Source organism: Pinus tabuliformis, chromosome 9 (genome assembly GCF_031772625.1).
Source record: "Pinus tabuliformis cultivar Carrire ecotype Pingquan chromosome 9, CPIR1, whole genome shotgun sequence".
In the NCBI taxonomy this organism is placed as follows: Eukaryota; Viridiplantae; Streptophyta; class Pinopsida; order Pinales; family Pinaceae; genus Pinus; species Pinus tabuliformis.
In genome coordinates, this window is record NC_142307.1 from 744,201,597 (window position 1) to 744,217,583 (window position 15,987).

At 37.5% G+C, this 15,987-nt stretch overlaps 1 protein-coding gene across 1 annotated transcript in view; it reads right to left on the bottom strand.

Annotated features, from left to right (window-relative positions):
* LOC149150856 (general transcription factor IIH subunit 2-like) overlaps positions 1-15,692 on the bottom strand; it is a 118,952-nt gene extending 103,260 nt beyond the window's left edge. The window contains exons 1-2 of the mRNA XM_089442966.1: positions 15,414-15,692; positions 5,692-5,698 (exon numbers count right to left, since the gene is read on the bottom strand). Coding sequence (XP_089299092.1) covers positions 5,692-5,698; positions 15,414-15,692 — 286 coding nt within the window. The remainder of the gene's footprint in view (positions 1-5,691; positions 5,699-15,413) is intronic.
* Between the last annotated feature and the right edge of the window lie 295 nt (positions 15,693-15,987).

A 15,987-nucleotide genomic window follows, 5' to 3' on the forward strand; every position in this document is an offset into this window, starting at 1 on the left:
TCATTAAAGGCTTGGCATATTCCTCTTACACACTCATTGAAGACATGGCATAAAAGATTCATCTTATGCAATCTTTAAAGCATATGTTACACTCTCTTAAAAGCATAAATTACAGAGGCATGCATACCTCTCCTTAAATGGCATTCGTTACCCTCTCTCCTTCATGGCAAGAGTTACACTTCCTAAAAGGGCATGAGTTACACTCCTAAAGGCATGCAAGATTCCTCCATTGAAGGCATGTGTTGCCTCTCTCCATAATGGCTTAAGTTACTCTTCCCTATTTGGCATACGAGTTACTCTAAGACATGCTCCTCCTTTATGGCATGAATTCATAGTTTCTCCTATATATATTTGTCTCATATCTTCTCCTCTCACTACTTCTGCATTGTGAAAGGAGGATTTGAATTTGAGAGAGAAAGAGATGGAGAGACTTGAAGAAGATTGTGAGGAAGAGAGACTTGGAGAGTAAGAGCAAAACTTGAACGCTGATCCAATCTTTGCATCCGTTGCTACTATCAGTGATCTTCATGCTATAACTTGTTTAGATTTGGGTGAACTTACTCATTCTCTTGATCTCTCATTGTACTTTGTATCTCTGTTGAACAATTGATATCTAATAGAAGAAGAATCTGGTGGGGTTTTCCCCTTGTGGGATTTTATCTGGTCATTGGACCTAAATTCTCTGTGTCTCATTCTATTCTTGGTTGTCTTCCTTTGTGCATTTGGTTTATGTTCTATCTACAATTACTTAACTAATATTGCAGCATAAAGAAGTTTTATAATAAGTGATTGTTGCAGCATAAAACATCAGATTTTAACATGGTATCAAAGCTTTGGTGAAAGCAAACCCAAGAATATAAAGAGTTGCCACTTCTTATTTGTTGTTGAAATAAGGAGTCCTTCCTTGACGCTCCTTCCTTGCCGTTGAAATCTTATTTGCTACTCCTTTCTTGCTGCTGAAATCTTACTTGTTGGCCCTTTGAAGATCCTATTTGTTGTTGAAATAAGGAGATCTTATTTGTTGTCCTATTTGCTATTGAAATTTGTTTTACTTGATCAAGATGTCTTCTTCTTACTTCAAGAATGAAGAGAAGTTGAATGATGCTTCAAATTTTGGTCCATGGAAGGCAAGATTGGATATTACTCTTGAGGAGCATGATGTGCTGGAATATGTTGAAGGTGAGGTAGTAGATCCACCAGAAAATTTGAATGCTGCTATCAAGGCTAGATACATGAAAGGAGAAGTCAAGGCTAAAAAGATTATCCTTGATCCTCCTGGAGACCATCTTATCACCTATGTCTCCAACTTGAAAAAATCTAAGGAAATCTATGACAAGTTGATTGTAATGTATCAAGTAAACAACTTGAGTCAAATCCTTGCTTTGAAGAATCAACTCAAGGACATAAAGATGAATTCAAGCATACTTCATGAGGATATCAAAAATCAAGGATCAGTTGTCAACAGTTGGTGAAACTGTGTCTGATAAAGAGCTGGTGTTGATTACGCTTGGAGGTCTTTCTCCAACTTGAAAAACTTTTATTACTACCATCAACAACAATGATAAGTTTACTACATTTGATGAGCTCCTGGGAAAGTGCAATCACGAAGAGGCCAAAATGATTTCCAGAGGAAGAATTCCCAAGCATGAAGAGGGAGAGCCTACTGCCTTTGTTGTTGAAGACTAAAAGCAAAAAAGGAAGAAGAGGTCATCACTTTTCAAGAAAGTTTGCTCCCAAATCCATCAGCTCCTACAAATGGAGCAGGGACTTATCAAAAGTTAAATGCTACAACTACCATAAGCATGGCCACTGTGCTCATGACTGTCCAGAAAACAAAAGAGAAATAAGATCCAACTACAACAACCATAGAAACAACTTCAAGTCTAATTATAGAAGAAGAGAAGCACTTGTTGCTCGTAAAGAAAATTATCATTCTTCCAAGACTTCAAGGAACCTAAGGTATGATAATAATGCAGTTGAGACACAATTAGCGTACTTTCTCGTTTCTGCTCTTTCTAGTTCCTCTCTTGCAAATTCTTGTGATAGCTAGTTGGTTGATAGTGGTGCTTCAAGACACTTTACTGGTTGTAAAAAAGTTCTCTCAAATCTGGTTGAGAGGGAGACAAATCTAAAAATTATACTTGGAGATAACTCTACATATCCCATAAAGGAATATGATTCTGTTTCTTTTCATCTGCATCAAATTAAAACTATATCTCTTCAAGAAGTTTTATATGTACCTGGTTTGAAAAAGAATCTTGTATTTGTATATGCCTTAGAAGATAAAGTAATGAAAGTTGTTTTCATAAATGGAAAAGTTCTCACCTAGCCAATGAGATCTAGCATGAGAGATGTCTTCACTCTGGGATCGAGATTTGAAGGTTTTTATAAAGTCAATGGAAGACAAATGCATGCGTTGATTCATCACAGCAATCATCAATGTGAACTTCGGCACTGAAGGTTCACTCATCTGCACTACAAAGCATTGCCTCATGTGAGAAAGATGGTTTCTGAAATGTCGAAGATTAGAGTGGATCATGATTGGACCTACCAAGGGTGCGCAAGTGGAAAGCATGTAAAGGGGCCATTCCCTTCAAGCAAAAGCAAAACCAATCAGGTACTTCATCTTAATTTTGATCTATGTGGACCTATGCCTATAACTTCTCTTGCTAGCTACTTGTACTATATAGTCTTTGTGGATGATTTTTCTCGCAAAACACAAATTTTCTTTTTGAAAAACAAAAGTCAAGAATTTAACATGTTCAAAGACTTCAAAGCTCTGGTAGAAAAACAAACTAGAAAGCATATCAAAATCTTCAGATCTGCCAATGGAAGAGAGTTCACTTCAAATAATTTCATTGACTTCTACAAAGAAGTTAAAATCAAGAAAGGGACCATCGTACCATATAACACAAAACAAAATGATATGGCTGAAAGAAGAGAACTATCATGGAAGCAGTCAAAGCTATGTTGCATGATTAGAAGCTACCAAAGTTTTTATGGGGAGAAGTTGTTAACAATGTTGTCTATGTCCAAAATAGATCTCCACACCGAGCCTTAAACAACAAGACTCCTGAAGAAGTCTTCACTGGTGAAAAGCCCAAAGTTGGGCACTTGAGGATCTTTGGCTGCCCTGTCTACTTTCATGTGCCAAAGGAAAAGAGGAACAAGTTGGAAGCTTCAGGTAAGAAAGGTATGTTTGTCAGTTATTGTGAAAATTCTAAAGCTTACAGAATATACGTGCCTAGTCAAAGAACTATAGAGTTTAGCAGGGATGTAACATTTGATGAAGATGCAACTCTTGGAAAGGCAAGAGACACTCCTCCTCTTGCTAATGTTGAAAGTCAGGATGATGCCTTGGATGCTCAAGAAGATCCTGAGCCTGAGCCTGATCTTGCTGATGAACCCATGGAGCCCATGGACCCCTTGGATCCTCCTCCATGTGATCCTCCTGCTAGAAAGAGACCATTATGGCTTCGTGACACTCTACAAGATGCTAATAGACATGTTGCCCCCAGAAGAACCTTCAGAGAAAGCAAGAAACCATGTCGGTGTAAAAATTCACTTGAAATGTAGCAATTGGAAATTATTCTTCTAATTGATAAAATTATTATTCAGTTTATTTTGTTACTGAAAAAATAACGAATAACTCACATTGCAATTTCTTCACAAATAAAACGTTGCATAAAATAAACTGGACACTGAGAAATAATATACACATACAATAAAATTGGTAGTTATTTTTGGACAATGGTCCCCGAAAAACCCAATGTGGGAAAATTGGGGGAGCAAATGAGGGTTTTATTATTATGCTGCAGTAGAAATTCTGTGTACAATTTTGGATGCCTAATCTAGCAATCCAATATGAGAGACATATTGGCAAAATATTTGTGAGCCAATACCTCAGCACCACGACTAATTCTGCTTCGAAATCTAACAAAACTGAGCCACATGAAATGCCCCTGCATCAACCTCTACGCTGGCTAATTCACACTACCTCAAAAACACGTTGAATCCTGCAGCTTTGCCAGTATCTTCACCAGGAAGTGACACACTTGGCCTCCTGGAATTTATCCCAACCCTCAGTAACTGAATCGACTCTTCCTCTGGCTGAATCAAACTCTCCTTTGAAGCCCTCCTGCGCAGCTCCCTGAGGAAAACTCTTCCTCCTATCAAATGACTCTTCCGGATCTAGAATCCTCCTTCGGAAATCTGCTACTGATCTCCCTCTAGAGCCTAGATCCTGCTTCCTTCTGGCTCGATTTCTTCCAACTAAATGTTGCTCTCTGGAAAATCGATCTGCCAAGGAAACACGCTCTTCTTGTGTTTTCTTCACCAACCCCATCGATCTCCTTCTTATAATCTTCAGTTGGATCACCAACGGCCTCGATTAAATCCTCATCGATGGCTGCGATCATCTCTAAGTCGAACCATGTGAATTTCTAAAGAATTCTCACCTTTCTCAATTAATTCTTATTAATTAATTGATTTCCCTAAGTTAGACTTAGGCAATTTTTAAGTATCGATCAATTAATTTAATTGTGTTGTCTCTTGGTGGAATTTCCAGAAACGATTTCTAGGTTCTGGAGATCTCATGTGTTTTAGCCTCTCCACAAAGTTTGAGACTAGAAAACCATCCGATGCTACAAAAACTAACAGTCGATTCCAGAGACACGTTGTAGCCATGAGCAACATTATTTAGGTTGAACCATGCACTTTTGAAGAAGCAGTGCAAAATCAAGTATGGAAAGATGCAATGGCCGAAGAATATGAGTCCATCATACATAATGATGTATGGGAAGTAGTTCCAAGACCCCAAGGTAAGTTTGTTGTGACTTCTAAATGGTTGTTCAAAATTAAACATGGTGCAGATGGAAGTATTGAAAAATATAAAGCTAGATTTGTGGCTAGAGGTTTCTCTCATAAAGAGGGAATAGACTATGATGAGATTTTTGCACTTGTTGCTCGATATACTACTCTACTATCCGATTTATTGTGGCTCTAGCCGCTAGCCAGGGATGGACTCTTCACCAAATGGATGTGAAAATTGTTTTTCTGCATGGCTTCCTCAAGGAAGAAGTATTTGTGGAGCAACAACAAGGCTTTGAAGTACATAACAAGAAAACTCGTGTGTAGAGTCTAGACTGAAAAAAGCTCTATATGGATTGAAGCAAGCCACAAGAGCCAAGTATGCTCGCATTGATAGCTTCTTGATGAAGCTTGGTTTTACCAGAAGCAATGTTGATCCAAATCTCTACATCAAAACGATCCAATGTATGCCTTTGATTTTGGTATTATATGTTGATGACTTATTCTTGACAGGTGGAGAACCTATTATCCTCCAGTGTAAGAGGGAGTTAGCTTCTGAATTGAAATAAAAGATCTTCATTTGATGCACTACTTTATGGGCCTTGAGGTATCGCAGAAACCTGGTGAGATTTTTCTCTCTCAAGGAAAATATGTTGTCAATCTTCTGGAAAGATTTGGTAAGACAAAAAGTAAGTCCATGAATACACCAATGGAAATGAATTTCAAAAAGTTGTGTGGTGAAGTTGTAGATCCTGATTTGGTTAATCCTTCTAAGTATCGACAACTGATTGGGGAACTGATGTTCTTAGTGAACACTAGAACGGACATATGTTTTGAGGTCAATACTCTTAAGTCAATTACAATATATGATTAACCCATCACATGCACACTAGATTGTTGCAAAGCATATGCTGAGATACCTACATGGGACCATCAATCTTGGATTGAGATATACTACCAAAGATGTGAGACTAAATGGGTACTATGATGTTGATTGGGCTTGTAACTCTACTGACAGAAAGAGCACATCTGCATGTTGCTTTAGCTTGGGATTTGCCATGATATCTTGGATGAGCAGAAAATAGAAGTTTGTAGCCCTTAGCACGGCTGAAGTTGAGTACAATGCTACTAGCATAGCTAGTTGTGAGGTAGTATGGTTGAGGAAGCTCTTTGGAGAGTTGTTTGAGTATGTACTAGATACAACAGTCATATATTGTGACAATAAGAGTGGGATTCAACTTGTAGAAAATCTTATGCAACCCTTAGCACAGTTGAAGCTTAGTATATCGGTGCTAGCATAGCTAGTTGTGAGACAGTATGGCTGAGGAAGCTCTTTGGAGAGCTATCTGAGCATGTACTAGATACAACGGTAATATACTGTGACAATAAGAGTGGGATTCGACTGGTAGAAAATCTTGTATTCCATGACAAGTCCAAGCACATTGAGATTAAATATCACTATATCCGGGATATGGTGCAGAGAGCAGTGAGGCTGCATAACATTGCAACTGATGATTAGATAGCTAACATACTTACCAAGCCTTTGTCGAAAGGGAAGTTCTTGGTATTCAGAGAGCAACTTAGACTAACGGATGTGACCATTCCTGGTGGGGGCAATCATGGATGATCGAGAACATTGAGTTATGCTCTTCCCTCTTGTTTGAGCTCACAAGTTGGGAATGGAGCCAGGAGAGCTCCTAGGGTTGAGGGAACTCTTGACTGTAGGATGTGTGCGATCCTTGTCATGTGTTGACAAGTGGTAATCCCCCCTACCATCAAGTCTGGGACTTGCCAAGAGTATACCCCAATATGCATCCTACCCACAAGCTAGGCTTGTTGGGATTATCACCCATTTGGCCAATGGGTGTAGCTTAGTTGTGCGCGATACTTGTCATGTGTTGACAAGTGGTAATCCCCCCGAGCAAAGATGAGTCTTGGTTGTGTGAGATCCTTGTCATGTGTTGACAAGTGGTAATCCCCCTAAAGTCAATAGATGCAGGTGTTCTACCACTTGAATCTTATAGTAAATCTTGGTTGAGCGTGATCCTTGTCACATGTTGACAAGTGGTAATCCCCCAAGTAAAGGTGAGACTTGGTTGTGCGCGATCCTTGTCATGTGTTGACAAGTGTTAATCCCCCCCAAGCCTGTGTCAAGATGGGAAGATCAGTGGATATAGGGTGATAGATGAATCTCCCCTATGGTGATTCTTCTTCATTAGATAGAGACATCAATGTTCCAGAGCAGAGAAAAACATAGATGAGCAAAGAAAGTAGAGATCTTTGTTGCAGAAAGAAATTCCTCCCTAGCTGAGAGGGAGTGTTGAAAATTGGCAGCTCAGGAATGAATCGCCTTAAATAAAATTCATTTCTGACAATTCTAGAGTGACTTTCTAAAAATAGAAAGTCATGTCTAACATCTCAAGTATGACTTTCCAAAAATAGTAAATCACCTTGTATCAATTGCTAATCAAGTATAGTCAATGGGAAATCACTCAACTTATCATTAATCATTCCTAATAGTTCAATTTTGACTTAATTATCAATATTACCATTACTATTATCATTATCCTTACGAAACTATGATATTATTATCAAAAAGAAATTCAAGTCACCTTACCTTCATACTTCGTACTCCTCTCTCCTTAATGTCTCACATGACTATGTTACTCTCTCTTACACTCTCATTAAAGACTTCGCATATTCCTCTTACACACTCATTGAAAGCATGTCATAAAAGATTCCTCTTACGCACTCTTTAAAGCATATGTTACACTCTCTCTTAAATGCATAAGTTACAAAGGTCTGCATACCTCTCCTTAAATGGCATTCGTTACCCTCTCTCCTTAATGGCATGAGTTACACTTCCTAAAAGGGCATGAGTTACAAAGGCATGCGAGATTCCTCCATTGAAGGCATGCATTGCCTCTCTCCATAATGGCTTAAGTTACTCTTCCCTATTTGGCATACGAGTTACTCTAAGGCATGATCCTCCATTATGGCATGAATTTGTTGCTCCTCATATATATATATGTGTCTCATATCTTTTCCCCTCACTACTTGTGCATTGTGAAAGAAGGATTCAAAATTGAGAGACAGAGTTGGAGAGACTTGAAGAAGATTGTGAGGAAGAGAGACTTGGAGAGTAAGAGCAGAACTTGAAGGTTGATTATGTGTTTCCATCAGCTGCTGCTATCAATGATCTTCATTCTACAGCTTGTTCAGATTTGGGTGAACTTATTCATTCTCTTGATCTCTCATTGTACTTTGTATCTCTGTTGAACAATTGATATCTAATAGAAGAAGAATTTGGTTGGGTTTTCCCCTTGTGGGTTTTGCCCTTGTCGTTGGACCTAAATTCTTTGTGTCTCATTCTCTTCTTGGTTGTCTTCCTTTGTGCATTTGGTTTATGTTTTATCTACAATTGCTTAACTAGTATTGCAGCATAAAGAAGTTTGGTAACAAGTGATTGTTACAGCATAGAACATCAGATTTTAACATTTTTTATCACAACAGTAGAGCTTCTAAGGCCAAAAGTCTAAGCAACAGACAAGGGGCTAAGATAGCCAAAGAAGGAGGGCAGTTTTGAAGGTTGGTTCAGGTCTGTTAGAAGGCGGAAAAGGCAACCTGGTACAGCTGTGATAGGACTGATTTGAATACAGATTCAAAGTCAGACTTGCAGTTAAAGTGTCAGGGAAAAATCCTAATTCAAGTCTGAAGCAACAGTGGCAACAGAAGGGAATTCGGTGGCAGCTTGATGTTCATCTTCCTCTGTGGGGTATGATCTCTTCAACAAATTGAGGTATGAAGCAGATTCCTATGGTTGTTTATCTATAGACTATTGAGCTATATACATGTATCTTTGTGTGTTGCAAATTGAACTCTGATCAACAACAACATTTAAAAGCAGTCCTGAAGGTTGTGAGCAGTTTGTGATCTGTATATATATCAGCAGAGACAGCAGTAAGGGTTTATTTGTATATCCTTGTAAGTGGGTCATTGTCCCTGGTACGGGAGCCCACATTTATTTTTCTCTATTCAGTGTGGTTGGGTGGTGCTAGGTGGAGAGTGAAGTCTCCCTCTGGTTGGAGCCTGAAAATACTTCAAGGTGGCAGGGTGGTGCAAGTTGGAGCTTGCAGGGTGGTGCTAGTTCCTTCAGTTGGAGGTGTTGGAGCATCATTTTAGGAGTTGGAGCTTTCTGGTTAAAAAAATGTTTTTCTAATATTGTATTAGGAAGTTGGAGCTTCCCTTCAATTGGAGCTAAAAAATTATTGTATTCATCAATTATATTAGAAAGCGTTCGGTGGTTTTTCTCCGAGAAGGGTTTCCACCTAAAAATTTCTTGATGTGATGCTGGTTTATGTTTTGATATGATGCCAATGATATTTAATGCTTTGTAAGTTTAAAATTAACTAATTGAAATGAAATATTGATTTACCCCCTCTCAGTTTTTCCAACATAAACGTGTTTCACCAAAACGTGCTTGGTATGGGATGGGGTGGGGGGTTTTGCATTTCTTGAAACTTAGAGGATAAGTATTCAAAAGAATGATTCATTATAATTGCAAATTATAAGTATTCAAAAGAATGATTAATGATTCATTATAATTGCAAATTGATTGAGAGTGCCCACCGGTAGAAATAAGTTTATCAGGGCAACCCAACCAAATACAGATCTATCATTGTGAGTCTGCTAACAAACCTATCTGGTCAACTTGTTGAAAAAGTTAACAAAAACAGCAGAGAATTAGGAGCGCAACAGGATGAGCTGGACAAAACCTTATGCTACTTACCATAGAAGATACATTCCACTCAGTTTTAAAAAATGCATGGGTACACAACCATGGTAGATTGTTTCTAAAATACAAGGACTGTATTCTGGAAAGGGAAGTAGACATTGATGGAATGTGGCAGTTATAATCAGGTTTTAAGAAAGTGAATGCAAGAATACAAGCAGAGAAACGCCAAATATCTCAATAAATGACATATGAATAAAAATGGATGCCTAGTACCAAAAAAGAATGCTATTTTTATAATATCTTTTCCAATTTCCAAAATAAAAATATTTTTTCTAATTTCCAAAATACAAATATCCTTTCTAATTTCCAAAATACAGAATGAGTTCAATTGCGGAAAAAGACAAACAATGCACTGACAATAAGAAAAGCCATAAACCCTCAATATGCATTGCCATAAATAACACAACACTTCTTCAATGCTATGTATGTTCATTTACATGATGTATTTCATACCATAGAGGTATATGTTATACAACATTGAAGTCAATCTTGTGAATTTTAAAGAACAATATGGCCTCAGGGGTAGCAGTAAAGCATCAAGAACATAAATACCATCCATGTCATCTCAGTCCTTATCAACCCGTGGTAATCAACATCCACAAGTGCAGTTACAATGGATCAATCACAATGACTCATGATAATAATGGAAATACGCAAAGAAAATAGGAAGCTTAATTAGAAATAACCATCGTCCAAGAGCTTAATTTGAAATTGACAACCCATGGTAATCAACATCCACAAGTGCAGTTACAATGGATCAATCACAATGACTCATGATAATAATGGAAATACGCAAAGAAAATAGGAAGCTTAATTAGAAATAACCATTGTCCAAGAGCTTAATTTGAAATTGACAACCCATGGTAATCAACATCCACAAGTGCAGTTCCAATGGATCAATCACAATGACTCGTGATAACAATGGAAATACGCAAAGAAAATAGGAAACTTAATTAGAACTAACCATCGTCCAAGAGATTGCTTTGAAATTGACAAGTGAAACACCTACAGAGCATTGCTTCCTGATTTCTAACTAATACCATACAGAGGTTAGCAAGTAATTACAATAAAGGAGCCAAAAAAATGAAAGCCTTGGAGTCTAGACTATATGCCCAACATGGCAGAGGGCAATAGCAAACATGATAAACCCATCTAACAAGTTTAAACTTTAATAAAGCATGTCAATATGGTTGCATTTCCAATGCACCACAACAACTCATAATGACAATGGAAACATGCAAAGAAAATAGGAAGCCTAATTTAGCATTATCCATTGTCCAAGAGCTTGCTATGAAGTTGACAAGCCAAACAAATGCACTTCTTCAATGCTATGTATGTTCATTTACACGATGTATTTCATAGCCTCACTTCCAGATTTCTAACTAGACTAAGGTTAGCAAGTAATTAAAATAAAGGAGCCGTAAAAAAGCAAGCTTTGGAATATATGCCAAATTTACTAGATAAGCAAAAGCAGAACCGTTATCCATCTCAGTGTCACAAACATCCCAATTTTATTGTGAAAAAATCACAAAATCGTGATTTTTTTGGCCTAGACAATGTTTGCCGATTTTTACCGATATTTTCTCGATTTTTCTGATTATTTTTTATTTTTCAGACCCTTGCTGGTTTTATCCTGATGCTGATGTTTGCAACATTGATCCATCTAACCAATTTCAACTTTTGACAAGCAAAACAAATACAGAGCCTTGCTTCCTGATTTTTCTAACTAGACTAAGGATAGTATATGATTACAGTAAAGGAACAAGAAAAAGGCAAGCTTTGGACTACATAGCCAATTTGGTAGATGGGCAATAACAAAACTGATAAATCTGTCTAACTAGTTTAAACTTTGATAAAGCATATCAATATGATTGCATTATAGGGCCCTCACTTCCACCATGTATACAAGAACTAGAAAGCACAAATTAGAAGTTTGTTAGTGGCAGTAGCATAAAGCACAAACAGTAATGACTATACAGAAATGAGACCATGACAATAGACATTTCATCAATGTAGCGTGTCTTTTTGTAGAAAAACTGTTGTCAGTAAAACATGGTGGGCTAGTTGAAGCAGTTTAGTGCTTTGAACTTCATGCAGGGGGGTCTCAAGGTTCACTCCCCAGGCTGGATGCCTCTGTTGCATGCCTCACTCAAATGAACCTGCCAGTTCAGGCACCATAATCAGCACCAACAGGTTTAAACTTTACAGAGGGTACCATCCACAAAATCCTGGGAAATGCCTGGGGGTTTCCCCGTGAGGTTTGCCTTGTATTAAAAGTAAGTTGAGTCATAAGTTATAACTGAAAAATGTAGAAAATCCACGAAATTCTGATCTGCTAAAATGAGCAATCTGAAATAAAATTTCTTCTCACATAAACACAGAATTTCTCTACTGGATGCAACAGAATAGGAACAGAAATAAAAGCACAGTCACACAATTCAAAAACACAAAATTGTCTAGGGTACCCAACTGGGAAAACCCGCTGCTTGTTTGAGAATTTTATTGATAGAGAAACTCAAAAATTGATCTCTTACAAAATACAATTGTTTCAATTTGAAAGACACGCTTGTCTTTCCTGCTTGATCTAAGTTTGAAACTTCTGCAAGACTACTGATCTCTACTGCCCTATACTACCCTGTGCATAAGTTTTTCTTGCACACTCTTCCTTCTCACAAGCTCCACGCACAAACTCATGCTTCAGATTGTTTGGTCTCACCAACTCATGCTCACCAAAACAATGATTAAGCTTGTGCCTCCATTCCTCCTTTTTAAGGCAATTCGAATGGTTAAAACTTAAAACTTAAAATTAGTGAGTTTTCTAATTAAGGAATGATTTTGTGGTTGATTTAGTTAGCATGAGTTAACTGCTCATGCAACTCGTCCTATTTCAAGTCAACCACTTGAAACTCAATCACTTGTGCTTTTCTTCAATCAACTCACACTAGAAAATCTCACCAAAACAATAGGAAGCACAAGGTTGTGCATGGAGCTTGTGAGAGAAGGTGAACAAGCCTAGGAAAGGCTTGTTAGAATTCAAGAAGGACGAATTCCTTGGGTAAGGAAGCAAAGATCAGAATTCTTGCATAGGTTTCAAGCTTAGATTAAGCAGGGAAAACAAGGTTGTTTTCAATTGAAACAGTTGTATTGTAAGAGATCTAATGCTCAATTTTCTTCAATAAACTCTCAATAATCAAGCAAAGGGTTTTCCCAGTTGGGTTCCCCATAAAAATTGTGCTGTTAAATTGTGTGATTGTGCTTTTATTTCTGTTCCTAATTCCGCTGCAAATCGAGTAGAGAAATTTTGTGTTTGTAAGAAAAGAAAGTGTTTTTCAGATTTTTCTTATCAGCAGATAAGAATTTCATGGATTTTATTAGGAACTCGTCCCAATTTATAGGGAATCTCCTATTTTTTAGGAACTCGAGTCATGCATAAGGAACTCATTCTAGCTCCTATGATTAAGGCACAAATCAAGGAACCCTTTTCTCGCTGATATTTTCAACAAAAAGTATAAGCACCCAATGACATGGAATAAAGGAACCCTTCTGCTTTCCATTTCTAACATATGCTGGTCACACAAAGCTAAACTAAGATAGCTTTATTCGCCTGAACTGAGAAAATGCTCATAGATCATACCAAAGACTCTATTTCAACAATTTCAACACTCAAGATCTCCTTGCTTCAAAATTTTCATTTGATTGAGAAACCAATATTGATTTTCACATTATTGTTCAATACTGAAATAAATTGGACTTAGGACTAATTCGGAAGAAGGAAACAGATCTACCTCTGCAACAAAAGGAATTTCAAAACAATGGCCAATTTCCAGTGTTAGATTAAATCAAAGTAATAAAAGCTATTAAAAATCATAGTAAAGGTCAACCACAAACGAACTCACTTTCAGGATCCAGGGATACTCAAAACAACGTAATTATCTCTCCTCTGCAACAACTTGTGGAATCAAGCAAAAATTTTGGATACAAACATATAACATCAAATGAAATATAATATGGTTTCCCCTCACTAAAACCCTAGATCACAATGTGAAGTGACCTTCAAATCAATCACTCCCGTCAATCCCTTATTTGAAATATTCTTTCAATCAAATATCCAATAAAAAACATAATCAATGATGCTTCCTTCCCTAACTAAAACCCTAAACCAAAATGTAAAGTGATTGTATAATAAAACAATCGTGTATATTCCTTGTTTTATATGAAATATAATATATTCCCTAGAACCAACATTAAATAATCATTGTACTAACAACTCTCATATATCCATCTTAATCCTAAATCTATTTAGCCCCATGAAGGATTAAAAAAACCCCAAGTGTAAACCTTTTGGTGCCTTGCCTCCAACAACTAAAGCCCTAAAACAATCGTCAAATTAATGACCCATGCTTATTCATTGACTTACTCAAAATATTCCTTGGAATTAGCATTAAATAATCATTATTTAACAATGAACCAAAAACATTGCTCATTTCTCAAATATTTGTCGTTTGTAAGCAGCATATATGATGCTAATATTTGCAATATCTTACTCGTAGTCACCCACGTCAATGCTCACCATAAGGCAAATCACAACTTCTTACAATTTACAGGGGCACCGCAATCTTTAATGGGTATAATGTTCCACTATCGGCTAGAAAAAGTTGTTGATCTAGCAATGCTTCAAGCACGAAGTGTTTTTAGAGAAAGGTAGCTTGTCATCTACTTGATTAAATGGTTAATTGTATTACTATATATAATGAAGATTCTGACAACAGTGATTAAATAATTAGTTTATTAATAATAGATACAGGCAAAGTATCATGCCCTCTAAGAACAGGCACAAGAGTAATTCACGGAAATACTCTCCCCCTCATGAAGTTAATTTATTTACTGGGCCAAATCAATGGTTGATCAAGGGTTACAAACAAATGAAAGCTTGTGTATGAGGCCAGATGTAAAGATCTAAGTGATTTTCGCACTACTCAGCTACAGCATCTTAGTTGAAGAATGGTAATTCTGCATATTGTTAAAGCTTGTATATAAATTGCAAATGGAAGCAAAGGATGGAATCTTGAAATATATAGCTGCAGAATCTAGGTGGTGTTACTCTCTTTCTTAAGAAATTATCAAGATCATTATAACGTGCCAACATAACTACAAACACCAAATATACTACACATTTAAGAAAACATTCTATGTCAGGAAGAGGTTACAAAAGATTGTCGTACTATACATTCAAGAATACACTCTATGTTAAAAAGAGGTTATAAAATATTGCCCTTTCCTGGAAAGATGGCCATCCAGTTGATTTGAAGTGCAACATAGTTGCATCAACATGCCCACCGAACCTCCCACAGGCATTTTTACTCAACCATTTTGGCGAAGGTGATTTGAAAGATGTCATGGGTTATTGCGACTGCCATAAACAAAATCATAGCAGCGAGAATGTAATGATCAAAAAATTTAAGACGCCGAGGAACACCTCCCAAGCCAAGGTGAGAACATGGATACCTAATAGGGATGGAGTTTTGAACCCTAAGCTTTCCCCAATCAAATCAAAATGAACGGACACAACATTTCCATAGCAACGTGCAGCGCAATACATTGTGAGAGAATACTAGCCTACATGCCAAGAAGTCCACAGAAATGATCGGGGACTAGGGTTGGGCGGCCCAAGAATCTATTTTTCAATATTTACACACCCGACTAATCTATACAACCGAAACGACAAAGAGATCTCAAATGTGTAAGTTAGTTTATTGCTAGACAAAAATACAATTGAGAGAGCCAAGGGGGATCAAAGTGGGATTGATACCCAAGAGAAGTCGATGAGGATGTAGAGATAACGGATCAATCCTCGCTGAATGTTTGAAGCCGCGACTGCAGCAGATTGCAGACGGTGTCTGTATTGGCGTTGTTGCTGTTGCTGCTGTTTCTTGTCCAAGTTGAGAAGACCCTCCTCGTCCTCCTGCAAGGCTTCCCATGAAATTTCGTCAACGTATGCTCTCTCCCACGCCTCCAACTCCTTCCCAGCCGCCTCCTCCTCCTCCTCCTCCTCATGCACCCCCCTCTTCTTCTTATTTACCTTCTCCATTATTCTATGTTCTGTACTGGTCTTCTTCTTCCCCACTGACTAATCCTAGTTATGTAATGTGATGATGTATGTATTCATGTTCCCTACCTCTTCAACGAACTAACTTCCCACCCAGGAGCTTGAAAGCCATCGCCAATCAGCATCCTTCAGCTGTGGAGTGGGTTTTATTGTCACAAAAAGTTCGGGTTAGGTTTCAACTACAAGTTGGCTTAGTTGTATAATTTTGGTATTTTTTTTTCCAATAAAAAAAATTGAAAATAGGAAGTATTTATAAGTTTCATCTATTAGTGTTTTT